At 55.6% G+C, this 16627-nt stretch overlaps 2 protein-coding genes across 2 annotated transcripts; both read left to right on the top strand.

Annotated features, from left to right (window-relative positions):
• The first annotated feature begins 8379 nt into the window (after positions 1-8379).
• On the top strand, positions 8380-8755 carry LOC127217382 (histone H2A-Bbd type 2/3-like). The gene has a single exon (XM_051178371.1). It carries the CDS (start codon positions 8390-8392, stop codon positions 8753-8755), a length of 366 nt encoding a protein of 121 aa, XP_051034328.1. The 5' UTR covers positions 8380-8389.
• A 5936-nt stretch (positions 8756-14691) lies between these two features.
• Positions 14692-15983, top strand: LOC127217316 (40-kDa huntingtin-associated protein-like). Its single transcript, XM_051178263.1, is given in 2 exon segments — positions 14692-15472; positions 15474-15983. Coding segments are annotated over 2 exon segments (1179 nt in total). The 5' UTR covers positions 14692-14701; the 3' UTR covers positions 15882-15983.
• The last annotated feature ends 644 nt before the right edge of the window (positions 15984-16627 follow it).

The raw sequence follows: 16627 nt of genomic DNA, 5'->3' as shown, positions 1-16627 counted from the left end.
CCTTCGATTGCTTAGGAGGTTTTCTCTTGATCTTGGGTGCCATGACTGCAGCCTCCCTGTGATACACAGGAGTCCTGAACATTGTGTGTTTAAAGGCACATTAAAGGAAGAGTTAAATGAAAGCCGCAAGGACAGGTATCAGGTTTCCACGGAGTTGGGCCTGGTGTCCTTTCCACATGTGCTAGAGGACTAGGAAGGGACCAGCAGAAAGAAGATGGCTGGTGCCTGTTTTAACTACCGCCCCTACACACACACACACACACACACACACACACACACACACACACACACACCTCCGAGTCTCATTCTTCCTGTATCCAACATAAAATGGGTAGCTTCCACTTGTCCCAGTGCAGGAAGGGACTCTAGGAAAAACTAACCAAGCAAGCAAGCAAGCAACCAACCAACCAAGCAACATCCACAAAGGAAATGGCTCTGTGGCCTGTCACACACCCCTCAGTCCCAATCCTTTCTATGTCCAGGATAAAATGGGGTGTTACCCCGCCATTCACCCCCAAACTAAAGTCTTGTCTGCTCCCCACTGCTCAGGAGAGTCCCACCCCACCCTGTCCTCATCCTGTATCTGGTGCTGGCTTCTGGTCAGAAAGACTAGTTCACCCAGCGCTTCCGCATGCAGAACTGTTTCTGTCTCTAGGCAGCACTTCTGAGTGAGAGTCCCATTCATTCACCGAACAGACTCTCTAGGAGCACCCCGGGGACACCGAGGCAGCCATGGGACGCCCCGGGACACCGAGACAGCCATGGGACACCCCGGGACACCGAGGCAGCCATGGGACACCCCGGGACACCGAGGCAGCCATGGGACACCCCGGGACACCGAGACAGCCATGGGAAACCCCGGGACACCGAGACAGCCATGGGACACCCGGGGAACACCTATCTTCCTTTCCTATTGACCAACAGTGCTTTATTCAGTAACCAGCATGAGAAACATACTTACATAATGACATCTCCCATCACTGAGACAGACAAGGGACACCCCCGCGACACCGAGGCAGCCATGGGACGCCCCGGTACACCGAGACAGCTATGGGACAACCCGGGACACCGAGGCAGCCATGGGACACCCCGCGACACCGAGACAGCCATGACAGCTAGTGACAGCGCAGGGCTGCCAACAGTACTCACTTCACCCGCCACCCTGCACACTGTCCTGCCTGGCCCTCCCGGGACCTCAGCCCTCAGGTCCCCTCCCTCAACCACCGCCAGGGGTCTTGTCCTGGGCCAGGTCCCAGGGAGACAACTCCAGAATATCGCCTCACGAGTCAACCTGGTTCCCCCTCCTCCCAGTCCCCAATCTCCTCCCTCGGCAGCATTCAGGAAACCTCAGCCTCGCTTCGCCACCGCTGGAGCTTTACCACAGAGTCCTTTACCACGGGTCTGGGGACTTGGGAGTCACCACCTGCTGACACAGCCTCACTCTGCCTCCTCAGAGCTCAGAGCCTCCCGGGTGCGTTCCTCCCGCTAAAATAGGCGCTACTGGCTCAGGCCCCGCCTTCCGGGGCACGGGCCTCTCTGATTGGCCGGGAGGCTGGTCACGGGCCTCGCTGATTGGCCGGGGCAGTGCGCATGCTCGTGCGCCCGGTTTAACCCCGCCTGCTCAAACCCTCTGGCCCGTGGAGGCTATGGGAATTACTGCTGTAGCCTTGAGTGCTGGCTGCCAGCAGCCTCTCTCCCCAAGGCGTCTTCACTGAGCCTCGGCTTAGCCAATGATCCAGGGACGAGGGAGAACGAGACTAGCGCAAGGCCCAAACTTCCTTCAGCACCGATAAGTGGGCCGGCAGTACTTGTCTCTTACGTCCTCCCTCAATCCACACTTCCCAGCGGAGGAATGGCTTTCCCCTTAGTCCTCCTGTCTTTAAATATTCCGTTCCTACGTGGAGAGATGACCCAGTAGTTAAGAGCACTTGCAGCTCCTACATAGCTCGGGGGGGGTTCAGTTCCCGGCACCCACACGAGGGCTCACAATCCCTGGACTCCAGTAGCAGGGGATTCGTGGCTCTTCTGACCTCCGAAGCTCCCTTCATACATATGAGCATCTGGTGCACACACATAAGCCCAGGCACACATACATACGCATGAAAAAAATAAATACTTTTTTAGTTTTATTTATTTATTAATGAATTTTTTTTTAATAAAGAAAGGAAAGGCACTGGTTACTTGTGGGAAACAGGCTCGCCCGATTCTGTGTATGGGGTTGCATCTATTCTGCACCCTCTTCTTCCCCTGATCCCTAACTTTCCCAGCAGCAGCATTAATATTTTTATGTAACACCTACTTTGTACCCCCAACCCCTGCATACGTTCAACCTTGCATCCGAACCGGCCTCTGGACAGTTTGATAAGGTTCACATGTTCCTTCTGCTAGCCTGTATCACCTCACCGTTGGAACTCCTCAGAGTATTCCGTTTCGTGTCTGTAGATTTCCCACTTACTTTCTGGTTCCAGCCCCCCTGGGTAATGACAGCACCAATAATCTTGTCACCTGGCTCATATGACAAACGGTTTACAGCACATAAACAAGTAGAGTTGACGGGTCATTCATAGGCAAGCAAATCAGACTTTAATATTCAGAAACGCCTCAATTATTCTATGACAGCAGGTGGGATTCCCCTTGTTACATATACTCACCAATACATCACGCAGTAGCATATGTTAAAGCCGTCACTCTCAGATTTGCAGAATGGTAGCTCCTTACAGTCTATTTACAGTCCATTGTCCAGCCACTAATAACGTTTGAATTGTTTATTCTTTTATGGTTGCTGCTCACTTGTTCTCCCTTTATGTTAAAATCGCAGTGATGTGGATGGATTGACCCACCTTCAGTTTTAGAAGTCTGTGTGCCCATCCAATACAGGGCTAATAGTCTAAATGTAGAAATAAAGAACGCATAGAAACTAGCCACCAAGCAAACAAATTACCCGGTGGCACAGTTCTAAACAGAGAATTCTCAAAAGAGGAATCTCAAACGGCAGAGAAACACTTGAAGAAATGTTCAACACCCTTGGCCGTCAGGGAAATGCAAATCAAAACGACTCTGACATTCCACCTGTCCCAACGACTAAGGTGAAAAACACAAGTGACAGCCCATGCTGGAGGGGACGTGGAGCAAGGGGAACACTCCTCCACTGCTGGTGGAGCGCAAACTTGTACAGCCACTATGGAAATCTGTGTGCCAGTTCCCAGGGGAGATGGGAATTGATTTACTTCAAGATCCAGCTATACCACCTTGCGCATAGACCCAAAAGACGTTTTGTCCTCCCACAGAGACACTTGCTCAACCACGTTTGTTGCTGCTCTATTCACGATAGCCAGAAATCAGAAACAACCTAGATGTCACTCAACCAAATGATGACGGATAAAGAAAATGTAGTACATTTGCACAATGGAGTACGATACGACTCGGCCTCTTAAAACACCACAGCATGAAAATCATGGGTAAATTCATGGAGCTAGGAAAAAGAAAAAGAAAGAAAGGAAGGAAAAGAAAGGAAAAGAGAGAAAGGAAGGAAGGAAGGAAGGAAGAAAAAAGAAATCCTGAGTGAGGTATCCCAGGCTGAGAGGGGAGATATATGGTATGTATTCAGTTATATGTGGATTGATGCTATATAATAAGTCAATGAAAAGCCAAGCTATAACCCACAGAACCACAGATCTGAGGTAGAGAGTAAGGGACCGGGGTTGGGGCAGACATACCTCCTTAGGAAAGGCAAATAGAATAGATGGTTATGGAAGGATTCGGGGGACTGGAATGGGAGGATTAAGTGTGTGGGGGGGAGTGGGGGTGATATGGGGGAGAGAGCTAAGATTAAGGACCATTTGAGGGGTAGTATGGAAACCTAAGAGAGTCGAAGCTTCCAAAAACACATACATACATGAAGACAATCTAAATGAAATCACCAGAATAATGTGGGAGACGAGACCCAACTGGCCATCTCTTGTCACCAAATGAAGGTTGCAGCACGAGGATTGGGTTACATCTAAGTGTGGTTTTGCCCAAAAGGTTCCCGTGGATTTCCCCCAAACAACCCAGGCTGTTGCCAAGGGTCGAAAGAGGTTGCTCTCCACAAACTGAGGGCAAGCCCCCACTGCTTAGGAAAATACCTACACAACTCATTGAACATGGAGAAGTCGAGCTGAGCTGGTACCGACACCGAGCCTCCACTCCAAGGTTCTGGTGCCTTTGGTACAGGAAGGTAGGTACTCTGCACACCAAGCCAGCCACAAACGCTTTGATCTCTAATGCTGTCCTGCCTGCGAGACATGCTAGGGCAAAGTCCACACAAAGCCTGTGGGAGTTACAAAACAATACCTGATTTAAGGCCCAGTCATCGAGATTGAGACCTGGCACTGCTTGGGTGACCAAGAGCCTGAGACTTGGGAGCACAGTGCTACTGCTCTAAAACAAACAATCAAAACAAAACAAAAATTCCCACAAAGCCAAGTACGTAGCAATAAAATGTCTCCTAATGACATTCTGCTCTACTCACAGATGTGTGCCTTGCTCGACCCTCATCGCGGAAGCCTCCTTCGGCAGCAGATGGGAACAAGTACAGAGACCCACAGACAGACATTATGCAGGGAGCCAGAGACCACGGAGCACGCAGCGCTAAAATGGGATGCATCCATCAAATCCCACCCCTCGGGACTCAGGGAACTCTGTGAAAGAGGAGGCAGCAAGAGTTTAAGCAAGTGGGGATGGAGGACCCCAAGAAAACGAGACCCTCCAAATGAAGGACGTTCAGATCTTATCTGAACTCATAGAGACGGAGGCAGGATACACAGGGCCTGCAAGGGTCTGCACCAGGCCCTCCGTGTATGGCTTCCAGTTCGGTGTCTTTGTGAGAGTCCCGAATGTTCAAACAAGTGGGTTCCCGATGCCTGTGGCCACTTCTTGGGCTCTTTTCCTTCTGTTTGTGTTGTCCGATACGGCTGTGTCAGCTTTCTGTTTTTACCGTATTATATTTTATTGTTTAAAACACAAAGTCTGTTTTCCCTAGGAACCAAAGTAGGTCTGACTTTAATTAAGCATTTTAAGCATCAGCATTACTGAAGTGGAGAAATTATTATCCTTCATCACGCAAAGGCATGATGAAATGAAAATAATAATTAACTCCATTTACTTGTGGTATGTTTCTGATTCACAGAATTTAACACCTTCCTTAATAGTAATCTTTTTATTTAGTATTCATGTATTTATTTATTATTGTACATGTCGATCCCAGTTCGCCCTCCCTCCCTCCCTCCTTCCCTCCCTTTTACCTGCTCTGCCCCCTCACATGCACCCTGACCACCCTCCCCTCCCATCCCCCCACCCCAATTCCATATGTAGGGGAATGTCATCCAGTTGGGGTCATGTAGATCTGACAGGTCATGTGAAGTAGGGACTAGGACTTCTCTCCTGTCTCTAGGTTAAGGCAGTTATCCCTCCATGGGGGATGTGTCCCCAAGGTCCTTTGTGCACCAGGAATACATCTGGTTCCACTGTCTGAGGTCCCTTAGCCTTAATAGTAATCCTGAAATTAGCAATTAATTCATTAGCCCACAGGGAGAGATTTTTGTTTGTTTGTTTTGTTTTTTGTTTTTGGATTTTGGTTTTGCTGTTTGTTTGTTTGTTTGTTTGTTTCTGGTCCCAAATATTCACTTCCTTGAGGCCATGTTAATCAGTGTAAGTAACAGGATAAAGTATTAGAGGAAGCCCAAAACACTAAAGGGTACGTGTTACAGTGCCCCCCCCCCCGCCACCACCCCTGGACCCTCTTCCCGTTTGGGGGTCTTTAATATTTTAGTCCCCATCCATGTTGGTCTACACTCTATCTTTTATGCTTGTGCCTGTAAGCCTTTTATAAGTCCCTGTTATGATTCCTGCAAAATTAAGGAAACAATAGAGTTTAATTCTCGAGGTTCTTGAAAGGATGTGTACCTTATATGATTACCTAACAAAGCTGGTACTTTCCCTATTCACCCACTCCCACTATTTCTAACTCAGCGTTCCTCTGATTTGTTATTGTATATGCTCCACATTGGATCCCCGTAACCAAACAGAATACATGGGAAATGCTTTGAATTAAACAAAGCTAACAACAACAAAATATCAAAGAAGTTGTGTGCCTGGCAAATCTGAAGAAGCGCTTTTACGTTTATCTTCATGGCTGCTCTCCTTTATTTAATAAAGCATACACAGCCACAATAACGCATAATAAAGCCATAAACACCTACTTTCTAATTAATGTCTTCAGCTCTTAGTTTGGACGTTCAGTTCTTTGTTGACCTATGCCTGACTGCGTGTCTGGTGTCTTGTAGACACCCAACTGCCTTTTGTCCTTCCCAGGGCAGGCAGGATTTGTCTGTACAAGCAAGATGTCACCACAGACTGGCCTCTGGGGACAGCTCTCATAAGAGAAAACATTTAGTTGGGGACTGGCTTACAGTTTAAAAGGTTTAGCCTCTCATCATCATCATCGTCATCGTCATCATCATCATCTTCATCATCATCATCATCACGGCAAGAAGCAAGGTGGCAGGCCGGGCCTCGCAGGGACCTGACCAGGCGCCCATGCTTTCTTTTGCTTGCCCTCTACTGGACAACCCCCCTCCCACTTTCTTTTCCTAACGGAATGCTTTCTTTGGAAAATACTCTTTTGACAGCTTGGTAGATATCGAGCTCTGATTCCACCTAAGAAGAATGTGAAATCTTCCTGTTGTTTTCAAAAAGTGGAGGCCACCCAAGTGCCAATCAGCAGATGAGGGAATAAGTAAATTAATTACTCACCTGTGCATATACAGTGGCCTACTGCTTGGGTGTGGTGAGTGTAGTGTAGGGGCAAGGGGTCAGCCAAGGAAACACAGCCGGACCCTGAAACCAGCGCCAAGGAAACACACTTTGTCCCTCGAATCAGAGCCAGGGAAAGAAATATGCCCTGGGCCTAAAAATGAGAGCCAAAATGCTAAAAGGGACCAGTGAGAGGAACACACACTTTGGCCCTGAAACCAGAGCCAAATCTGCCCCTGGCCCTGAGCAGAAAACCAACCCATCCCTGAGCAGGAGACAGACCTAGCCAGTGTGAGTTCAGGGACTGAAACGTGACCCATCCCCATCCTGGAAATCTCCTCCCTGGAACAACTCTGCCCCTAAGAAGCCCTATGTAAGAAGCCCTGTGCCTGTTCAGTTCGCGGCTGCCTGTGTTGTTCCACCCTGGCGGAGGCAACCACTCTCCTGGATTCCTCTCTACCCCCCAAAAAAATCTCCTGAATGAGGTTTGGGTGACGACCTCTCTTCACCGGAGCAGAGAGGGAGCCTGGGCAGAGCGGAGCAGGGCTGTGTGACACTTTCACCGGTGAAACCTTCCCCTAGCGAACCGGAGGCGTTAGGGTCTGGGGGACTGGGAGGCGAATTGCCACCCCTTTGCTGGGGAAGCCCACCCCTGCCTGCGCAGAGCTCTGACATTGGGGAAGCCTTTCCCTGGAGCAGGGCTGTAAGCTGTTGCGCTGTGGTGTTGCTTGGCTCCCGAGTGCCAGACTTCTTTCCCATCGGAGCTGTAACACTTAGTGTTCTGTGGCTCGCAGTGCCAGAATACTTTGCCACCGGGGGCTGTAAGGTTTACAGAAAGGAGCGGAGGGGCACTGCTTCAAGCCGCTATGTAGGTGAGGGTGAGACACGAGGGACGGGTGTACTGTGTGCGAAGGCATCATGAATCCAGGATGCGAAGTGATGCTAACAGGCAGACACAGGCGCACTCCGGAGGCCACAGTTTGCCGGATGAGTCCGCCTACAGGAGCTGCTCAACTCCGACGTGAGCTGATGGGGCAGAAAGCAGAGCAGTGGCTAAGGGGCCCCAGGGACTGGGAAAGCTGTAGCCCTGGGTTTGCTCGGGACGCTTGGGACTCTGAGTTTGAGGCCCCGGAAATGAGAGGGGAGAACCTCTCAGCTTTACCGTGCGTGGTGCCTGGGGTGCTGGGGGTGGAGGGACGAGGAGCTCGTGCTCAGTGGGCAGGCTCGTGGGTGCAAGTACCTCTGGAGCCGAGGGTTGTGAACGGCTTGGTTGTGGACGGCACCGCCGAGTTGCTCCTCCTCACGACCTTGCTCTTTCCTAGAGGGCCCCTTCTAGAAGGCAAGGTGTGAAGGTGAGCACAGCGCCCCTAGCGAGGGCGGCTTGGGGAGCATCACCCCTCACACGTCATCAGTGAGAGCGGGAACGGAGCGCCCGAGGGCGGGGCTGCGTGCGCGCGCGAGGGGTCGCCAGGATCCATCTGCTGCCAGGCACAGCGGGGACCGGACCGTTGGGATCCGCGAGGGAGGCCCAGAGCCCAGAGGGCCAGCGCCCAGCCAGCCTGTGGGGTCGCACCCCGCACTGCACTCCGAGGCCAGCATGCCCAGGACCAGGCAGAGCAGCCGTCGAGGGCCGTCGTCCCGCCGCTCCCGCACCGACAGAGCCGAGCTGACCTTCTCTGTGAGCCTGGTGGAGCGCCTTCTTCGTGAGAGCGGCCATGCCCGGCGGCTGAGCCAGACCGTGCCCATCTTGCTGACCGCCATCCTGGAGTTCCTGACGCGCAGGCTGCTGGAGCTGGCAAGCAATGAGGCCCAACGGCGAGGCGCCCAGAGGCTCATCACCCCGGAACTGCTGGACTTGACCATCTACAACAACAGGCTTCTCAGCGAGCTGTTCCAGTCCACCACCATCTCCCAGGTGGCCCCAGAAGTTCGTCCTCGTCGTAGTCGTCGACGTCAACGCTAGCTGCCACCTGCAGCCGCCGTCCGTGCTGCCTCTGCCGCCGCTGCTCCTGCTCCTGCTGCTGCCGCCGCTCCTGCTGCTGCTGCCGCTGCCGCTCCTGCTCCTGCTGCCGCTCCTGCTGCTGCTGCTGCTGCTGCTGCTGCTGCTGTTGCCTGGCTCTGGGTTGCTGGCTGGCCTATGCAACCCATCCATCGATCCATCCCGCATCATCAGTCCATCCCGCCCAAACCTTCTCAGAGACAGGCAGCCCTGCATGGCTCGCCAGCCTCGTCCCTTCCTGCTCCCGGCTGTGTTCTTATTAAAGCTTTAGTTCCAGAATCCCATAGCTTTGCTTCCCTGGCTTTTCCTCTGGGTAGGGGATGCGGGTGGGTGTGCGCGTGCGGTGGAGGCAGAGGCAGACAGAAGATCAGGTGGGCCTAGTTGGAGGAACACAGGGGGTGGGACTGGTCCTGGGCTGCAGGTGACCCACAGGCTGGGTTCCCAAGCTCTTCCTGTGGCCATGACGGGTTGTGGGGGTGGCTGTAGAGGCAGGAACTGAGGATGAGGCCGAGGAGGGCCTCGTTGGAGAAACACAGGTTTAAGTTCCAGAACTGAGGTGCAGGTGACCCACAGGCTGGACTCCCAAGTGGTTCCTGTGGCCATGGGGTGGGTGTGAGTGTGGTTACAGAGGCAGAGGATGAGGAGGCCCTAGTTGGAAAAACACAGCTGGTGGGAGCAGTGTTGGGGTTCAGGTGACCCACAGGCTGGGCTCCCCAAGCTGTTCCTGTGGCCATGGGGTTGGTGTATGGGAGGCTGCGGAGGCAGAGGCTGAGGCTGAGGCTGAGAAGCGCTGCAATAGCGGAACACAGGATGCAATTCTGGTACTTGGGTGCAGTTGACACACAGGCTGAACTGCCAAGATCTTCCTGGGCTTGTGGGATGTGTGTGTGTGAGGGTGCCTGTGGGGGCAGATGTTGAGAAGCCCCTCATTGGAGGAACAATGGGTGCGGTTCTAGTACTGGGCTGCAGGTGACCCACAGGCTGGCCTCCCACGCTGTTCCTGGGGTCATGGGTTAGGTGTGAGTGTGCTTATGGAGGTAGAGGCTCACGAGGCACAAGTTGGAAAAATACATCTGGTGGGAGAGTTGTTGGGGTGCAGGTGACCCACAGGACTGGCATCCCAGGGTCTTGCTTTGTCCATGGGGGCAGTGTGAGTGTGGCTGTGTAGGCAGAGGCAAGCCTGAGGATGGCCTCATTGGAAAAACACACTTGTGAGCCGTGTTGGGATGCAGGTGATCCAGGGGCTGGCCTCCCAAGCTGTTCCTGAGGCCATGACGTGGGTGTGATGTTGGCTGCACAGGCAGAGGGTGAGAATGAGGAGGGTAGTGTTGGAGGAACAGAGGGTGCAATTCGAGTACTGGGCTGCAGATGATCCACGGGCTGGCCTGCCAAGCTGTGTCTGTGGCCATGGGATGGATGTAAGGGTGGCTGTGGAGGCAGAGGCAGAGGCTGAGGTGTGCCGCGGTAGCAGAACACAGGGTGCACTTCTGGTACTGGGGTGCATTTGACCAACAGGCTGGCCTCCAATGCTGTTTCTGTTCAGTGAGGTTGGTGTCAGGTTAGTTGTGGAGGCAGTAGCTGAGCCTGTGGAGGCCCTCCTTGGAGGAACACAGGGTGCAGTTCTAGTAATTGGGTGGAGGTGACCCACAAGCTGGCCTCCCAAGCTGTTCCTGGGTCCATGGGTTGGGTGTGAGTGTCACTATGGATGTAGAGGCTGAGGAGGCCCTAACTGGAAAAACCCAGCTGGTTGAGCCGTTTTGGGGTGCAGGTGGCGCACAGGCTGTCCTCCCCGGCTGTTCCTGGGGTCATGGGGTTGATGTGAGCGTGCCCATGGAGATATAGGCTCACGAGGCCCTAGTTGGAGAAATACAGCTGGTGGGAGAGTTGTTGGGCGCAGGTGACCCACAGGCTGGCATCCCAGGCTCTTGCTGTGTCCATGGGGAGGACATTGTGAGGGTGGCTGTGGAGGCAGAGGCAAGCCTGAGGAGGCCCTCATTGGAAAAATGCAGTTATTGTGAGTGGTGTTGGGATTCAGGTGATCCACGGGCTGGCCTCCAATTCTGTTGCTGTGGCCATGGGGTGGGTGTGAGGGTGGCTTTGGAGGAACAGGCTGAGGCTGAGGATGAGGCTGTGGCCCTCAATAAAGAACACAGGGTTACAATTCTACTACTGGTCTGCATGTGGCCCACAGGCTGTCCTCCCCGGCTGTTCCTGGGGTCATGGGGTTGATGTGAGGGTGCCCATGGAGATATAGGCTCACGAGGCCCTAGTTGGAAAAATACCGCTGGTAGGGAGAGTTGTTCGGTTGCAGGTGACCCACAGGCTGGTCTCCCAAGCTATTTCTGTGGCTATAACTTGTGTGTGAGGTTGGTTGTAGATGCAGAAGCTGAGCCTGAGGGAGGCCTCCTTGGAGCAACACAGGATGCAGTTCTAAACCTGGTCTGCAGGTGACCCACAGGCTGGCCTCCCAACTTTTTCCTTTGGCCATTGGGTGGGTGTAAGTGTGGCTGTGAAGGCACAGGGTAGGGCTGAGGAGTGTAGTGTTGGAGGAACAGAGGGTGCAATTTCAGTACTGGGCTGCAGGTGATCCACGGGCTGGCCTCCCAAGCTGTGTCTGTGGCCATGGGGTGGGTGTGAGGGTGGATGTGGAGTAAGAGGCTGAGGTGGTCACCATTGTAGGAACCCAGGTTGCAGTTCTAGTACTGGGCTGCAGGTGACCCACAATCGGGGCTCCCAAGCTCTTTCTGTGGCCACGGGGTGGGTTTTCAGGGTGGCTCAGGTGGAACAGGCTGAAGCTGAGCCTGAGGAAGACCTCCTTGGAGGAACACAGGTTACAGTTCTAGTACTGGGATGCAGGTGACCCATGGGCTGGCCTCCCAAGCTGTTCCTGAGGCCATGGGTTGGGTGTGAGTGTGGCTATAAATGTAGAGGTCCTGAGGAGGCCCTAGTTGGAAAAACACAGCTGGTGGAAACATTGTAGGGGTGCAGGTGAGCCACAGGCTGGCCTGCCAACTGTTCCTGTGGCCATGGGGTGGGTGTGAGTGTGGCTGGGGTGTCACAGGCTGAGACTGAAGCTGAGGAGGCCCTCAATAAAACAACACAGGGTGCAATTCTACTACTGGTCTGCATGTGACCAACAGGCTGTCCTCCCCAGCTGTTCCTGGGGTCATGGGGTTGATGTGAGCGTGCCCATGGAGATACAGGCTCATGAGGCCCTAATTGGAAAAATACAGCTGGCAGGAGAGTTGTTCGGGTGCAGGTGACCCACAGGCTGGCCTCCCTATCTCTTCCTGTGGCCATGGGGTGTGTGAGGTTGGTTGTGGATGCAGAAGCTGTAGGAGCACCATGGGCTGGCTTTCCAAGCTGTACCTTTGCATGTGGTTGGTGTATGATTCTGGAAGCAGAGGCACACACTGTTGAGGTCCTCCTTGCAGGGACACAGGCTTCGGGACTGGTCTGTCAGTGGAAAACATCCACAGGCTGGTTTCCCAAGCTTTCCCCTTGGGGACGGGTTAGGTGTGAGGATGGCATTGGAAGCAGAGCCTGAGGCCGGGGAGGCCATATTTGAACCAACACAGCGTTCAGTTCTAGTACTGGTCTCCAGGTGACCCACAGGCTGGCCTCCCACACTGTTCCTGAGGCCATGGGGTGCATATGAGCCTGTTTATGGAGGTAGAGGCTCAAGGGCCCTAGTTGAAAAAAATACAGCTGGTGGTACAGTGCTTGGGGGGCGGGTGACCCAGAGGCTGGCCTCCCTATCTGTTCCTGTGGCCATGGGGTGGGTGTGAGTGTGGCTGGGGTGGCAGAGGCTTTGGTGAAGTGGGCCCCGTTGGAGGTACACAGGGTGCAGTTCTAGTCCTGGGCTGCAGGTTTCCCAGTCTGGCCTCCCAAGGTCTTCCTGTGGCCATGGGGGTGGGGGGTGAGTGTGGCTGTGGAGGCAGAGGCTGTGGCTGATGAGTGACTCATTGGAGGAATACAGGGTGCAGTCCTAGTACTGATTGGAGGTAACCCACAGGCTAGCCCCCCCAAGCTGTTTCTGCGTTCATGGCCTAGGTGTGAGGGTGGCTCTGAAGGCAGAGGCAGAGGCAGAGGCAGAGGAGGGCCTTGTTGGAGGAACACAGGGTGCACTTTGACTACTGTGGTGCAAATCACCCACGGGCTGGCCTCCCAGCTGTTCCTGTGGTGTGGGTTGAGTGGAAGTGTGGAAGTGTGGAAGCCGAGGTAGACACTGGGGAGCGCCTCCTTGCAGCAACACAGGCTTCGGGACTGGTCCGTCAGTGGGCTAGATCCACAGGCTGTTTTCCCTTGGCGATGGTTTAGGTGTGAGGATGGCGTTGGAGGCAGGGGCTGAGAGCATGGGGGGCATATTTGAATCAACCCAGGGTGCAGTTCTAGCACTGGTCTACATGTGACCCACAGGCTGGCCTCCCGAGCTGTTCCTGTGGCCATGGGGATGGTGGGCGGATGTCTGTGGAGGCCCAGCCTTTAGCTGAGGCTGAGACTTAGGAGGCCCTCGTTGGAGGAACACGGGGTGCATTTCCACTACCGGTTTACCGATGTCCCTCAGGCTGGCCTCCTGAGCTGTTCCTGTGGCCATGGGAGGGGTGTGAGTGTGGCTATGGAGGCAGAGGCTGAGGCTGAGGCTGAGGCTGAGGCTGAGGCTGAGGAGGGCCCTCATTGGGGCAACACAGGGTGCAGTTCTAGTCCTGGGCTGCAGGTGACCCACAGGCTGCCCTCCGAGCTGTCCCTTTGGTTGTGGGTTGTGTGTGAGTCTGGAAGCAGAGGCAGACACTGAGGATGGCCTCATTGCAGGAACACAGGCTCTGGGACTACTGGTTTGCTGTGGCTAGACGTACAGGCTGGTTTCCCAAGCTTCCCCTTGGCGGCGACGGTTTAGGGTGTGAGTGTGGCAGTGTGGAGGCAGAGGCTGAGGCGGGCCCGGTCGGATGATCACGATGTTTGGGACGGAAAAAGTACAGTGCAGTGCGGGTGTCCCACATTGTGGTTCCCCTAGGTTTTCCTTCCTTCGGCCTTGAGACGGGCGTGGAGGGCCCGGGAGGAGGAGAGCAAGGTGGTATTACTTGCAGGCACACAGTGGTGTTTGGGGGTGCAGGTGTGGAGGGGAGGAGGTGGGGTGGTGGTGGAGGCAATGCCACTCTGCGGGGAGACAATGAGCACCTGCCCAGGGGCACAGGACTTGGACCCCAGGCCGGTGGGTCAGCCTGGGCACTGCGTCAGAATGCCGGCCTTCCAGAGGGGACCCACGTGCCAAGGCGGCCTTTTGGTGAGGCCTGCTGTTGTGGCAGGAACCGTGGCGTGTGGGGACTAGTGTGGTGGAGGATTGATTGCGGCTCCTTGTTCATCCCTGGGTGATGGGCATGATATGTCCGCCAGGAGGTAGCCCTGGCCGTGGTTATCCATGAGCTGTCAGCGAGCTCAGGCTCCTTCCTGCCCAGTCAGGGTGAGTTGTGCCCTCCTCCCCCCCTCCCCGGGCAGAAGCCCGCTCTCCCTCGGGTTGGTGCAGGTGATTAGCAGCGTCTGGGCGCTTGGCCCCGCCCCGCCGGACTCGTCTACTCGGCGGCCTCGCCCCCACCTCTCGACGCGTCATCAGGCCCCGCCCCCAGAGCCTCATTTACATACGGGGCCTGCCGCCGCCGCGGCCTGCCGGGACCCCGCCCTCCTCTTCTGACAGGCTTGGCGGGCGTCTGGTCCTCCAGCCTCCAGCCCCGCCCTGCTCGTCACCGTGGCAACGGGTGCGGCGCCGGAGCCCTGGGGCGCCTAAGGCGGAAGCCGGGATGACGCGGCGTGATCGCAGTGGGGAGGAAGCGCCGGGCAGGCTTTGAGGCCGCCGCGGCTGCTTTGGTCCGCGCACCCCAGCCGGAAGTCAGGAGGCGCGGCCGGCCGGCGATCATGGCGGCGGGCCCCGCGTCCTCCCTGGGCGGCGCCGCGTGGCCCGGCTCCGAGGCCGGGGACTTCTTGGCCCGCTACCGGCAGGTGTCCAACAAGCTCAAGAAGCGCTTCCTGCGGAAGCCGAACGTGGCCGAAGCCGGGGAGCAGTTCGCCCAGCTGGCCCGCGAGCTGCGCGCCCAGGAGTGCCTGCCCTACGCCGCCTGGTGCCAGCTGGCTGTGGCGCGCTGCCAGCAGGCACTCTTCCACGGGCCCGGGGAGACGCTGGCCCTCACCGAGGCCGCCCGACTGTTCCTGCGGCAGGAGTGCGACGCGCGCCAGCGCCTGGGCTGCCCGGCCGCCTACGGCGAGCCTCTGCAGGCGGCCGCCAGCGCCCTGGGCGCGGCTGTGCGGCTTCACCTCGAGCTGGGCCAGCCGGCCGCCGCCGCCGCTCTGTGCCTGGAGCTGGCCGCCGCGCTGCGCGCCCTGGGCCAGCCGGCCGCCGCCGCGGGTCACTTTCAGCGCGCCGCTCAGCTGCACCTGCCCCTGATGCCACTGGCTGCGCTGCAGGCGCTCGGCGACGCGGCCTCCTGCCAGCTGCTGGCGCGCGACTACACGGGCGCCCTGGCGCTCTTCACACGCATGCAGCGCCTGGCACGGGAGCATGGAGGCCACCCGGTGCAGCACCCCGAGCTGCCACTGCCCTCGCCGCCTGCCCCTGGCCTCCAACCAGCCCCGCCAGGACCCCAGCCAAGTCGACCTGGCTCAGCCCCGACCCCGACCCCGCCCCCGCCCCCCGCCCCTCCCGCTGCTCCCGGACCACACCCCAGGCTCTGCTGCCCCTTCTCCTGGCACACTCGGTGCCTTCGCAGACGTCCTTGTCAGGTGCGAGGTGTCCCGCGTGCTGCTGCTGCTGCTCCTGCAACCGCCGCCCGCAAAGCTGCTACCCGAGCATGCCCAGACCCTGGAAAAGTACTCCTGGGAGGCTTTCGACGGCCACGGCCAGGGCCAGGATAGCAGCGGCCAGCTTCCTGAGGAACTGTTTTTGCTCTTGCAGTCGTTGGTCATGGCTGCCCACGAAAAGGACACGGAAGGCATCAAGAAGCTGCAGGTGGAGATGTGGCCGCTGCTGACTGCTGAGCAGAACCACCTCCTTCACCTCGTTCTGCAGGAAACCCTCTCTCCCTCGGGCCAGGGGGTCTGATAAGTCACCTGAACCAACCAAACAGTCTTTCCTCCTGGTGCCACTTTGTTTTATCTTTGGGGACAGGTGATGGAAGATGCGACCTCGTTTAGGGTTTTGGTTTCCTTTTCTCGTTTGTTTGTTTCCTTTGCTTTTCTCGTTTCCATAAAGGGACACCGAGCTAGTTTAGCTGCGCGTGCCTAGCTTATTGCATAAATTAGTGCCCTCCCGGTCCAAACCAGCTGCCTCACACGAGGTAACTTCATCCTTAAGGCTGGACGAGATTCCACTGTGTAACGATCTGCTTTCTTTATGTGTTGGTCTGTTGCTGGATGCTGGCTGCCTTGGTTTCTTTTCCTGGCTCTTCGAAGTGTGGAGACAATAAACGCGGGAGGACGGATGTTGCTTTGGCATATTGCTTTCCTTTCCTTTCCTTTTTCCTTTCATAACTGGCGGGGTCTGGCACCGCGGAGAAGTTTTTAGAAGAGATGAGCAATGTTTCTGCCTTGAAACTTATGAGGATTTTTCCGATTTGGTCATAACCCCTCTCGTAATATATATCGTTCCTTGATTTCCTTACAAATTAGCACAACAGTGCAGGGAGTAGGAAAAAAGCAGATGGCATGAAATATGATTGTCATGCGGTCTGTGTACCTGAACATGAGGACTAAGTTGGTAAGCAGAATGGTCATGCTATCTCGTACATTCCAGACGCATTTTTACTCTCTGCACACTCTGCTAGCACGGGCCCTTCCTGACTGGGTGGT

Source organism: Phodopus roborovskii, unplaced genomic scaffold (genome assembly GCF_943737965.1).
Source record: "Phodopus roborovskii unplaced genomic scaffold, PHOROB, whole genome shotgun sequence".
Taxonomy (NCBI): domain Eukaryota; kingdom Metazoa; phylum Chordata; class Mammalia; order Rodentia; family Cricetidae; genus Phodopus; species Phodopus roborovskii.
The sequence above is the reverse complement of the archived record's forward strand: the minus strand, read 5'-3'. Positions and strand labels throughout refer to the sequence as shown.